The 13,260-nt window shown below is 33.4% G+C and overlaps 2 protein-coding genes across 2 annotated transcripts in view; both read right to left on the reverse strand.

The window, feature by feature from the left end:
* LOC107455201 (leucine-rich repeat-containing protein 1) overlaps positions 1 to 13,260 on the reverse strand; it is a 363,163-nt gene that overhangs the window by 191,620 nt on the left and 158,283 nt on the right. The window lies entirely within an intron of this gene.
* Positions 1 to 13,260, reverse strand: part of LOC107444767 (sushi, von Willebrand factor type A, EGF and pentraxin domain-containing protein 1) — a gene marked incomplete in the record, with an annotated part of 87,241 nt that overhangs the window by 49,200 nt on the left and 24,781 nt on the right. Inside the window, 3 exon segments of the mRNA XM_071182932.1 lie at positions 955 to 1,131; positions 8,175 to 8,348; positions 8,693 to 8,866. Coding sequence (XP_071039033.1) covers positions 955 to 1,131; positions 8,175 to 8,348; positions 8,693 to 8,866 — 525 coding nt within the window.

Below are 13,260 nucleotides of genomic sequence, written 5' to 3' on the forward strand. Positions count from 1 at the left end.
TTAATTAAGGTGTCCACTTACATATTCGGTTAATAATTTTTATTTGTTTAAACAAAATTACTTTGTTACAATATAATATTCTAATACCAAAAAAAGTACTTACGCTGCGTGAAAATATCTTTTGTGATGTAACTCTTTCAAAAGTACATAAAAATGGTTGCCAGCAGGGGTGAAAACGTAGATTTAGTAAATTCACCTTGTGCGCCACCTAGGAACCAAATCTAGAACCCGACATTCGAAATTTTTGCTCTGTTACAATCGTACCCTGTTACAATTGACCCCACTCTCCCCTACATATCAATGGTCTGTCCAGACATTTTGTGAAAGGTCCGTTTTTGTAAAATTGTGAAAAAATGACTCGTCATTTGTGAATATGAAATAGGCGTTTAGTCACATTCTTTCAACCAGGGTCCTGCTTTTGTGAATGTGTGCAAATAGGGACCTGTTATTGCAAAAAAAAAATTTTTTTAAAAGGAGTTTTTAAATTGTAAATAGATACAAGATTATACTCAACTCTGTAAAATTATAATAACAAAAATTAAATTTTCAAAAATAAACAGCAATTGCTGCTACTGAATTAGAGATGCAACATTCAAATATTTGGTGTTTAGCCTATACTGCTGAACGCAGAATATTCATTTCGGATGTATAATGGAAGAAGCGTCTGCCGAAGACAAAAATTTGATTTGTTTACATCCATCTTTCTTTTTTCAGCTAAGGGAAGGTATTATTCGATTAGCAAAACAATAATGAAGATAAACAAATTTGTGAAGAGTCCATTTTTATGAAAAGGTATTTTGTGTTCTTCTAAACATTCCCCTGCATATATAACATCAAAAAGTTAAAAAAGAAAAATCTTATTGCGTCCCCAAAGTATGTCGATATAACACTGAATTTATTGTGTACCCAAAATAGTGGTTTTAACTGTAATTGTTGTAGAAAAGGGACACTTACCCATGCACTTTGGAACTGGATGACTCCAGGTCCCATCTTGCTGACATGTGGTGGTGGCAGACTCTCCCACAAATGTCATGTTTTCCAGACAACTGAAATAGATGACAGTCGCAAATCTCGTACTCGTACCCTTCACGTATCCGTTGTGGAGAATACCAGGACTGCCGCATTTAATCTCTGGAAGAAAAGAAAAGGTTTCTCAACACCCCATAAAATAGTGCAATAGATGTGTTAATTTGGTTGTCATTTACAGTAATTGTATGAAATTTCGTTGGCTAGCTCAAATATTTAAGAAAACATTTATATTGAAAAAAAAAAACTAATTTATTGTCCTTCCTTTCTTTTTTCTTTTTTTTTTTTTTTGCAATAGCTTCAACACTAGAAAGACTGAAACTTAGTATATACCTATAGTGCCCAAAAGCAGTCAAAATGACTACATTGTGAAAGGATAAATGTGTAAAGAAATGTGTTTAAATTCATTTTTATATTATTTACAGTTATATAACAAGTTAATAGTAAATATTTACAATAAAAAAATTGACTACAGTTGGAAAGAAAATATTAATGGATGCATTATTATTTGTAAATTTTTTTACAAATGAAAAAATTTTTTAAATGATTTCCTTTCGGCAACCTAGTGTTAAAAAGAGCCCTGATGCCTCAGAGCGTTAGCCTTCTAATGAGGTGCACCGGGTTCGAATCCCAGCTATAGTTGCCCAACCATTACGAATTCCACATCCGGCTTACACCGATCACAGTGCTGACGTGAAATATCCTCAGTGGTATCAGGATCATGGGTTAGAGTCCCCTTGACATCAGGTTAACCGTGAGAGGTTCTCGTGGTTTTCCTCTCCATGTAACGCAAATGCGTGTTAGTTCCATCAAAAATCCTCCACGAAGGCAAATTTCTCCCAATACTAGATCCAGGAGTTTCCTTGTATTCTGGATTGGGTTCAAAATGACAAAGCTACAGAGTTGAACATTAGTGGAACATTAGTTGTAGGGTCGGCTGTTCAACAGTTGTTATAAAATAAAAATATAACTTCAAATAGATTCAATAAAAATAAACAAAATTTAACTGAACAATTTTCAATTAATAACGAAATTATAATTTTAAGATTTGAAGGGAAAAAAACGTTACAAATTGCGCAGTATTGTGTTGTATTATTGTATTGTATTACGGACGACTGTTATAAAGTATTATTATTTGTTATTAAATTTTATCTTATGACACAAAATGAAATTTGTGGAAAATCCTTTGTCCTTTAAAGCTTTCTTTTAAGAAATACATAAACTACTCAGAAAATTGCTAGAAACGTTCTTAATTTTCAAGATATTAAAATTCGACTTTTTTTAATTACTTACCAAATATGATTCGCTACAAAATTATGAATTTTGTTTTGAACTTTTTTCCGTGCATGCACAATGAAAGAATTAATTTAAATCAATGATTCCTAGAAGAGAGAAGGCTTCAGCACAAACAAGACATTTGATTCTTTACTAATGACATCTTTAGCATTTTCCTCCAATGCACAGCTTAGTAGCCCAAACTGAGTGACATCAGTCGTATTTTTCCTCCACTGCGCAGTTTATGTTCGTTACATCGAACTGCTAAATCAACCCGTGCTAAGGCCTTCTCTATTCTATGAGGTGTTGTTTAAAAGCGGGAATATATCGAGATGAAATTGGATTAAATGAGCCGAATTATCTTCTTTGAAATGGTTATTAAAAAAAATACTTTATTCTTGAGTTTAATTATTTTATTTGTAACTGAAAAGTTTGAGGAGAAACAAAGATGCAATTATTTGTAAATTCGTATCGCTATTGTAGTTTATTTGAACACTATACTCGATGGAAAATATCGATACATTTTCAAATTTTGCTATTTCTCTTATCATTGACATTTTACTCAAATGGTTTCGTTAAAATGACTGAAATATTAAATAAATGATCGATTATGGGTCAAATACTTAGTGAAAACTTTCAAAAATCATGACAGGTTGAATCGAAAGAAAAAAAAAGTTAATTCTATAAAATTCTCAAACCAATATATCGACGGAACCCTACAGATTCTATAAAACCCCTTTTAGGTGCACCCGTGGAAGGATCTCGGGGTCATTAGGGGGAGCGTGAAATTATTCAGGCTTATCATTATATATGTATTTTCATTATTTTATATTTTTATTCTGCTTGAGCTGGGAATTCAGTACTCCAGAGAGATATATTACTTCCAAATTCTTCTTTTTTTCTCGAAATGATTGAACTGTTTCTTTTTATCAGAAAATATAGCTCTCTAAAATCGGGATTTTCTTCTTAGAAACAAGCAACAGACATTGTACTAAGTTTTTCCAATTTCATAATTCTCGATAAATCAGGGTTCAAGAGTGGCGAGCTTTATCGTATGCGCGCTGAATTTTACACAAGTCACCTGCAACTCATCCAAAATAAACTAAAAATGTGTTTTTTATCAGACTATTCCCCCAACTAACATTTTTAAAACTAATTCAAATTATCTGAACACAATTTCTAAAACAAAATGATGTCTACATTCCTTTAAATATATGGAATATTTTTTTCCCTTTTTCTACGGAATGAAGGGAATAATATTACTTATACTATGCTTATGAATAAAATATGATTTTGAATATGCTAAGTTTCCGATGGCATCGGAAATAAAGCATCGTCAAATTTTATGCAAACATTTGTCGGGTGGGGTGGGGGTAATTCCATTACAAATACTTAATAAAAATGCATCGCTAAAGAAATTCCATTCCACTAAGAGAAGAAGGAAAGAAAAGAAACTAAAATACATGATCTCAAAATATTATCAAAGTTAGGAATTCAAAAATATCAGTTCCGTTTGATGTTCAAATCGAAGATAAAAAATACAAAATTTGATGTAGAAGCTACTTTTTAGTTATATGTTTTAAAACTATATATTGGTTATCTATTATTTATTGAAATGTTTTGCATTCAATACGAAATAAATATATGATAGAAACCTTCAGAGTTTAAACAGTAAGTACGTATAAAGAAGAAAAAAAATAATTACCTCCCCGTATTAAAAAATAGTAATAGTGAAGCCGCTATTTTGGGTGTTAAACTCACATTTTGTTTCGCTGCGATAAAATCTATAAGATTTAAACAATTGAAGAAAAAAAATGTACAGTGGAATGAAACAAAATAATATTCGATAATTTTCACAAGAATAGTTATTTATTAAATTTGCTGTAAAAAAAATAACATGATTTAAGAAATTAAACGTGCTGAAAGGGACATTTTTGTTTAGTAACTTAAACGATTTTTTTTTCCTTTTTGAAACTCCAATTTTCTTGAAAGTAATTAAAATTTTGATATTCCTATACTTTTTTTTCATTTAATTAACCGACTTCCCTTACCATTTCTTTTGAAAAAATATGCGAAAAATCAACATATTTTTTTTTATTTCCTTAAAAAATACAAGGAACTACAACAAAACATAATACACAAGTTCTAAGTTGAAATTTACGGATATCTATTATCTTTACCTACGGACCCTGCATATCACGGATTTCTCTGATTCTTCGCTTTTTTCTCAACCTAAAAGTAATTGAGTCTTATTGTGTCGTTATAAGCCTTAACAATTGCTCAAACACATGTTAAAATAAACTTTTTTAATTTAACTGACGGCATGAAATACCGAATTATATCTATTGGAAAAAATTTGGTCCTAAATAAATGCAAGATTTTTCTCTATATTGTTATGCAGAAAAGCAAGACAGGAAAATGTCCCATATATATGGAGATAGAGAAGGTTTCGGGATCAAAATTTTTCCCAAACATCTGCATTTAAATTGCTAAAGAAGCAGAACTTGTGGTTTCTCCATTTAGAAAAGAAAGACTTTCGAGAATAAACAGGAAGTTCTGTTGCTCGAATAGCGTACAAAAGGCTGGAACTGGTTATTTGCACTTGTGGGTAGGCTTAAAAATTTATTTCTTAAATCCAAAAAGGTTTATTTCGAGTTTGTGATTGCATTTTGTGAACCAAAAAGTTAATTTCGTCTACAACACGTTTGCTTTTCTATTACAAAATCCTGTCATTTTCTCCGTTAACACCTCATGCACACTGCCCAAAAATACGTGAATTTGATAGAAATTTCAATTTTTTCGATTCTAGGACTTACCTTATTAAACGAACTTTTTAAATAAAGTAATACACAATGATAAATATTTAGTAAAAGTTATTTTTGCATGGAATTATCTTTGGATAAAGGAATTTTATAATTATGTGTAAAAAAATTTCAGATCGTTTAAAATTTTCTCGGGTCACGGTGAAATACGCAAAATGTAGAATTAACACGAATGGGACCAAACTTCGGACACCCCTCATGGCCAAACTATTGGGACCCTATATTTCCCAGATTCCGGCTACCCCCTGTGTTTTTGGGGTCAGGTATCCAAATCGGTCAAAAATTAGGTTAGTTTATTTAATGAAAGTACGTCTTTTTGTCTGATTTCGTAACTTAAAATATCATCTGCACTCGTTAATTAGCGTAGTTAATTAATTAGTATATTTACCCTTTAAACCATTAAGAAGGAGTCCTAAAACGTGATGATCCGATCATTAGATCAAAAAGTTATTCAGGGTGGTCCGCTTTTTATTTTGCGCACTGTACTTACAGCTTACGCGCAATTCATTAAAACTTATGAATTCTTAATTTTCTTTGCCAATTTCTCCTTTCTTTGCCAATCTTTCTTCGTCCATTTATTATATTATTTTCCTCATTTTATCCTAAATTTGAATTTAATTTGTTCTGGCTTGCATTCCAAAACTTAGCTATCCGAAGAATTTGCGGAGTGATTATTTTTCTCAAAACAATGGGAGGGATACAATGATTTATAACGGCGTTAATGTTAAATGGTTTTCTAAGCGTCACGACGTTTTAAATGATATCACTCTTAACGACTCTCTTAACTGAAATTCTGAAACGACTCTATCCATAATCTTATAAACTGTCTGTAATTCACCCTGCTACTGCATGAAAGAAGGCTTTCCATAAAATGAGCATTTGGGGATAGTGTTGAGCAGAAGATTCTTTTATGAATGAAACGCGGTAATATTTTTTATAACATCTATCGCTAGCTCTTTTCTTTCGATAGCCCGACGAGCAGTTAAAGGTAGAACTGTTTCATACCGCGCACCCTCAGTTATCTCTCTCGATTCAATGAATCACCGACCCTGCTCGTTGAACTCAGCCTACTATGCTTTACAACGATGATCTACTGGTCACCGTGTCTGAGAATCAGTCCACTATAAGACGGTCACTTCCCCGAAAGGGCGGTCACTGAAAGATGGAACTATTCCATACACATTTTCGTGGGTTCGTTCACGTGTATCTATTAAACTTTTTTTTTAAAAAATGTGAATAAAGTGTTGTTGTAGTTCATTTACGTCGCACTAGAGCTGCACAATGGGCTATTGGCGACAGTCTGGGAAACATCCCTGAGGATGATCCGAAGACATGTTATCACAATTTCGATAATCTGCAGAGGGGATGGCACCACCGCTTCGGTAGCCCGACGACCTCCACGTGAAGTCGAGCACTTCACGGTAGACCAGTTTAACGAGGACTCATGCCCTCGGTCCCTACGCAGACTGATCCAAGTGGTCAACCATTCGGACACTGACAGCAGCCAGTGATGCTCGACTTCGGTGATCTGCCGTATCTTAACGATCAGTCCACTGCAGGTCCTTATGAGAGCCTCGTTAAATAGAAGTGCGACTGTAGTTCAAAAAGTGAAAGAGTTTTATGTATTAAAGTACTACTTCCGACGCATACTTATGCTTTACATTGCTCTCAAAGAAACTATCTTAACAGGTAAAATATATTTTCCGATGAATCTGATATGCTGAACTAAGAAATCAATCACGAGACTATCAGAGGACTAATAAACTTGCTAATAAAGCGGTTTCTGACTAACCATGGTTTACGATGTTTCTTTACTTTCTGAAGTTTTCAAGTTCCAGAATGTTACTCACACGATTTCCAATAATATACTTCATAATTTGAGATCAAATTTCATTTTTCAGTAATTTATGTAACTTGAACTATGAATTAACGCACTTCCTCTCAAATAAATGAATTTTCTTTTAATATTTCTACAAAAATTTTCTCACTTAAACTTTAAATATCATTGTATTTTAATTTCGAATCAACATTTTTTCGTACTGATTAGCAGAATAACTTGATTGAGTAAGTCATGCCACTTCTTCATTGGTTTTTTTAGCAAAGAAAACTTTACAGTAAAATTTAAAGAATTCTTACTAAAATTAAATTCTACATATAATAAGCATCTTCTTCATGAGAAAATAAAAAAGTTTAAACAACTGCGTGTCTATGCAATGCATAGTTGAATAACATTGAAAATTTTACTGTAAAAATATCTTAACCCCATAAAACTTACATCTGATTAATTATGAGACTAGGTCAATAAATTAAAAAACATTTATTTCTCCTCTTACGTCAAAATATTAATAGAGAAATGCACTGAAATTTATTCAAGTAAGGTTAAGTGCTAAAATTTCACGTTCGCTCTCTGAAAATACTAAAATAACACGGTAACATCTACTAATCACTATGTACGCAAAAGACAATAAGTCGGAACAATAATTAAAGGGTAAATTACTTAGTGTTGTAGTTCATTTCATTTACGTAGCACTAGAGCTGCACAATGGGCTATTGGCGACGGTCTGGGAAACATCCCTGAGGATGATCTGAAGTCACGCCATCACAATTTCGATAATCTGCAGAGGGGATGGCACCACCGCTTCGGTAGTCCGACTACCTGCACGCGAAGTCGAGCACTTTAAGGTAGACCAGTTTAACGAGGACTCATGCCCTCGGTCCCTACGCAGACTGATCTAAGTGGTCACCCACCCACACACTGACCACAGCCAGTGATGCTTGACTTCGGTGATCTGCTGGGATCCGTGTCTTGACGATCAGTCCACAGCGGGGTGATATATATATATATATATATCTCACAAAAAATATTACATCCTAATTGCGATCCTAATTATTATCCTAATACAGGATATTACATCCTAACACAGATCAAAACTTATAATTATTTAAAAAAATAAAAAAACCTCTCTCCTTTATTTTCCCATAAAAAATTTAAATCAAAATGGAATTTATTTTTGTTCAAATCCACAGCATTGTTTACTCATTAGTGCTTACCTTCGCAGTAGGGTTCCTCTCCTTCCCACTTCTTATTCGCTTCGCAGGTTCGAGTCACGGGACCGACTATCCTGTATCCATAAAGGCACTCGTATCGAGCCACTGACTTATAAGTGGAGGTAGTGTAATCCACTCTGCCATTTGTAACATCTATCGGTAGAGGGCACTGCACAGCTAAAGGAGGAGGACAGAGAGGAGNATTTTTTAATCAAAATGGAATTTATTTTTTTCAAATCCACAGCATTGTTTACTCATTCGTGCTTACCTTCGCAGTAGGGTTCCTCTCCTTCCCACTTCTTATTCGCTTCGCAGGTTCGAGTCACGGGACCGACTATCCTGTATCCATAAAGGCACTCGTATCGAGCCACTGACTTATAAGTGGAGGTAGTGTAATCCACTCTGCCATTTGTAACATCTATCGGTAGAGGGCACTGCACAGCTAAAGGAGGAGGACAGAGAGGAGATTGAACAAGAAATATAGGTGATGAATCAAAAGAAGAAAGGGTAATAATACTCACGACGACAAGAGGGTAAAAGTCCGCTCCATTCTCCTTTCGTCTCGCAGTATCTGTTGGCTCTGCCCACCAATTCATACCCTGCGTTGCAGTGGTAGGTCACTCTACTGGTAAATGTAAAAATCTCTCCTTCTCTCCAACCATTCTCTATCTCACCTGGGTGGTCGCATGACCTTGCTACGGGAGAATTTGTCAAACATCAAAACATAGGCACGGAATAAAATTAAATCATTTTTGCTTAAATAAAGCGTTCATTTTTACTTCATAAGGATGAGACTCTTAAAATAACTTTCAAATAATCTTAAACATAGCAGTTCTACCAAATAATAAACATCACACTCAAGTACAAACTGAAAAACATCGGTGGCGTAACTAGATCACTTAAGAAATATAACAATAACGAAGGCACAACTAGATCACTCATCACTTTGTAATTTATTATCGTTTTCAAATTCCAGATAAATAAATTATTTAGTGCATCGCTTTTAACATCGACCCGTCTAAGATACATTTTTCCACTCGAAGATTTATGTGGCCATATCTTAAAAAAATACTAATAAACAATGAAGCACTTTGTTTGTTAAATCATTTTTGTTGAAATAAAACGTCCATCTTTACTTCATAAGGATGAGACGGTTAAAACACGTACTAGAACTGATTAAAAACAAAACTGAAATATTAAAGCACGAACTAGAACATAATTAAATCACAACTCTGTTTTAAAAAACTACCAATACTAAAGTTAAAAACTTGACAACTTTTTAATAATCTCAAACGTATAACAGTTCTACCATATAATAAACATCATACTCAAGAACAAATCAAAACTAAAAAAAAACATCGGTGGCGTCACTAGATCACTTTAAAAATACAACAATAACGAAGGCACAACTGGATCACCCATCGCTTTGCAAATTATTACCGTTTTCAAATTCCAGATAAATAAATGATCTAGCTCTTTGTTTTCAACATCGACCCATCTAAGATGAATTTTTCCAGTCAAAGCACCCATATTTTAAAAAAAAAATACTAATAAACAATGGACTTTGTTTAGATAAACGTTGTTCACTGTAACAATTGAGCTGCGTCAAGAAGAGATGGATCTATTTTCTCTTGTCCGTTCTGCATTTGTTTCTTTGTTGTATTTGTGTGTGTTTTTTAATCATTTTATATTTAATTTACTTGTAGTTAGAAACACAGAATTTATAAATTTGGTTATGCCGGCCAGAGGGTCGAGTAGTTAGCGTGCCTGACTGCGAAGCCAATGGCTGAAGATTCGAATCCCGCTCAAGGCATGGATGTTTCTCTCTGTGTGTTGTTCTCTGATGTGTGAATGCGGCCCACCCTCCTGTGGCGTGAGTAATGTTGCTCGTCTCCGTGACTTAGGTTCACAGGTGCCTACTGGGTAACGTTAAATGAGTAACACTCCCGGCATCTTTCTGGGCGTAGAAGGTAAAAGTTCAGTGCTTGCATTGGGAAAAAAAATAATAAATTTGGTTATTCTATCAAATGTATGGCCAAGTCTTTACAGTGCGTGTCATTTTAAAAATCTCATCCATCCAAGAGGTCGTGCGTTCGTTAATAGTATTACTTTATTCAGATCGTACTAGACCTGGGTGACCGTCCTGGAAACATTCCTGGGGAAGATCCGAAGACATGCCCTCATCATTTTGATCCTCTGCCATACATTGGCAGATGGATCAACCTCTTTAAAGTGGAGCACTTAACAGTAGAACAGTCTAACTAGGACCGATACTGCACATCCCGGGTCCCTTCGCTGGCTCGTCAAAAAGATCACCCATCAGCTCACCGAGAATGATCTACTGGGAACCGTGTCTTACGATCAGTCCTTTGGAATTCGATGAATTTTGCAGTTATTTTTCTTATCTCGAGAATTGATCTCTATTTTATTGAGCGACGTTCTTGCTTACCTGGAGTAGCTGGATGCAGGATTTTTAATGTCTTTTTAAAGATTTGTTCAGTCTAATTTCATTCTAACTCTTTTCAATTTCGTCTGATATCGTTTTCTGCACTGTCTTATGTAGAATAGGGAGAAGAGCTCAAATGTTCCCTCTTTTTGAAGTGAAATGGAAGTAAATCGAGATCATTGGATTTCTGCTTGAAAGGCAAACATAGTATTGCTTACAACAACAAAAAACCATTTACGCTGAATTGGCTGAGATCAATCCCAAGATGATGGAACGAATAGTTCAGAAGTTATAAAGGTTTTACTTGAAAAAAGTACAATTTTGCACTTGTTCCTACTTACGCATCTGACAACAGTATCTGAAGAAGAAAGGCATTCTTTTCTATATTACATTAAATATAACAAATTATTTACATTAGATATAATTATATATAAAATAATTCCTTATAAACAAGCAATTTTCTTAAAAAGAAAAATCGCTCACTCTAATGAAATATTTCATCATTTGTGTGTGTGTATATATATATATATATGAACTACTGGATTAAGCATTTGAAGATAATATAGTCTAAAGTAGGATCTTCCGAAGGATTAAGTAGAGTCTTAATAAGGAATGATCTCTTCCTGAAAGAAGAGAGGGAGAGGGTGTAGCAGAAATGCAAATCACCCTCTTTTCTCCCTTTTGTTGTTATAAATGGGATCTGAAGAGGAGTATNTTAAGCATCTGAAGATAATATAGTCTAAAATAGGATCTTCCGAAGGATTAAGTAGAGTCTTAATAAGGAATGATCTCTTCCTGAAAGAAGAGAAAGAGGGGGAGGGTGTCGCAGAAATGCAAATCACCCTCTTTTCTCCCTTTTGTTGTTATAAATGGGATCTGAAGAGGAGTATTATTTATCCTCTAATGCAGCAGAAGATATTTAATTTATGGAGGTATTAAGAAGTCTCACTTAATGAGAATTAATTATGCAATTTTCATGTCACAGCGTTAATTTATTGAAATGAATTTTCGTAGGGGACTCTAATAAGATTATTTCAAGAAATGATGGATATTTGTAATAATGAGCGGCTTTTATTTGTAAAAGCACGTTAGGTCGAGATTTCCTTCAGTCACTGTAAAAGACCGAAATCAGGAGAAGGTCACCAGTGAATGCCGACAACCGTAGAGTCGCTTTGGTTAATGTCCGAAACATATGATACTGTTAAAAGCTATGAGCTGGATCATTTATTTTTCTGGAACTTGAAAACGATAATAAATTTCAAATCGAAGTTTTTAACGTTAGTATTGGAAGTTTTTTCAAACAGAGTAATGTTTTAATTATGTTCTAGTTCATGCTTTAATATTTCAGTCTAGTTTTTAATCAGTTCTAGTTCGTGTTTTAAGAGCTACATCTGAATCCATAGGTTATTCGATATTTTAATATGCGATTAGGTTTGATTAGGAAAACATATCTGTATTGAAAATATTGGACAGGTGTTCAATCCCCGTACTTTTTCAGATTAAAAATGATCACAGCAATTTAAACATTTTGCACGCGCAATTTTTTATTAAAATATCCTATTAGATTTTTGGTTACTTTAAAATGCTTTAAATACATTTTTTACACAAGTAATAGTGCAAAAAGGTAATTCCCTCAAGACTATTATTTTGCATCATTTTCAGTTTTACTCAGAGCTAATTATAAAAGTATACATAGTTTACATATTGTTTAAAATTGCTAATTACTACAAACTATTATTTATAGATAATTTTAAATTATTAAATTTTTAAGAAGTGAATACAATGACTTGGTGGTTAAAGAATATTGTGAAAATTTGAGTTCGATTCCCGTTGGAGGCTTTTCCCTGCTTGACTTGGAAATAAAAGCACAGTTCATACCGTTGTCTCTGAAAGAGCTGGTATTATGAAGTTATCTACCACTTTAAGTATGTTTTCATAAAAGGTTACGTCTCATGGGTAGTACACTCTAAAGTAAAAACATTTTTATTTGAAATCATAACCAGAAATGACAGAAATAAATAAATATATCATTCAATAAAGGGTGGAAAAATAAAGTATGGGTAAAAAATAAGTTCATTTAGCGCTGATTTGTTGATGAGAAACAAAAGGTGATAAGAATCATTTTTCAGTTCACTAATAACATACGCGAAAAAAAACTTGAGGGAAAAAATTATGCGTAGAGAAATATATAATCACGTAAATTTCCAAATAACGTCCCTAAAAGTTGACATTCCCAGTTTTTTTTTTGACCGAATCCATCAGCATTCTAAGGAAAGATGATGAGTTGATGTTCAGTAGGGGAGAGTGGGGTCAATTGTAACATTTTTTACTTAACTATTTCTAACTAACAAAAAATCCAATATATTATTAGTATTTATTGACAGACGTGTAAAGAAGACTATCCTCTACTAGAAGAAAAATAAATACCTGATTTTAAATATTATTATATTAGTTATTAACAATTTTTGACAGTCGTGCACTTGTTACAATTGTCCCCACTTACGGGGTCAATTGTAACAGTTCATAAATTCAACTAAAACATAGTTAATTATACATATTATCATAGTTGTGATATATTTTTTTATTGATCAAAATAGTAGTGATATTTTAGGAGTAAAAATAATAATGAGCAGAGACCTAAAG

This window comes from Parasteatoda tepidariorum, chromosome 7 (genome assembly GCF_043381705.1).
Source record: "Parasteatoda tepidariorum isolate YZ-2023 chromosome 7, CAS_Ptep_4.0, whole genome shotgun sequence".
Lineage (NCBI taxonomy): Eukaryota > Metazoa > Arthropoda > Arachnida > Araneae > Theridiidae > Parasteatoda > Parasteatoda tepidariorum.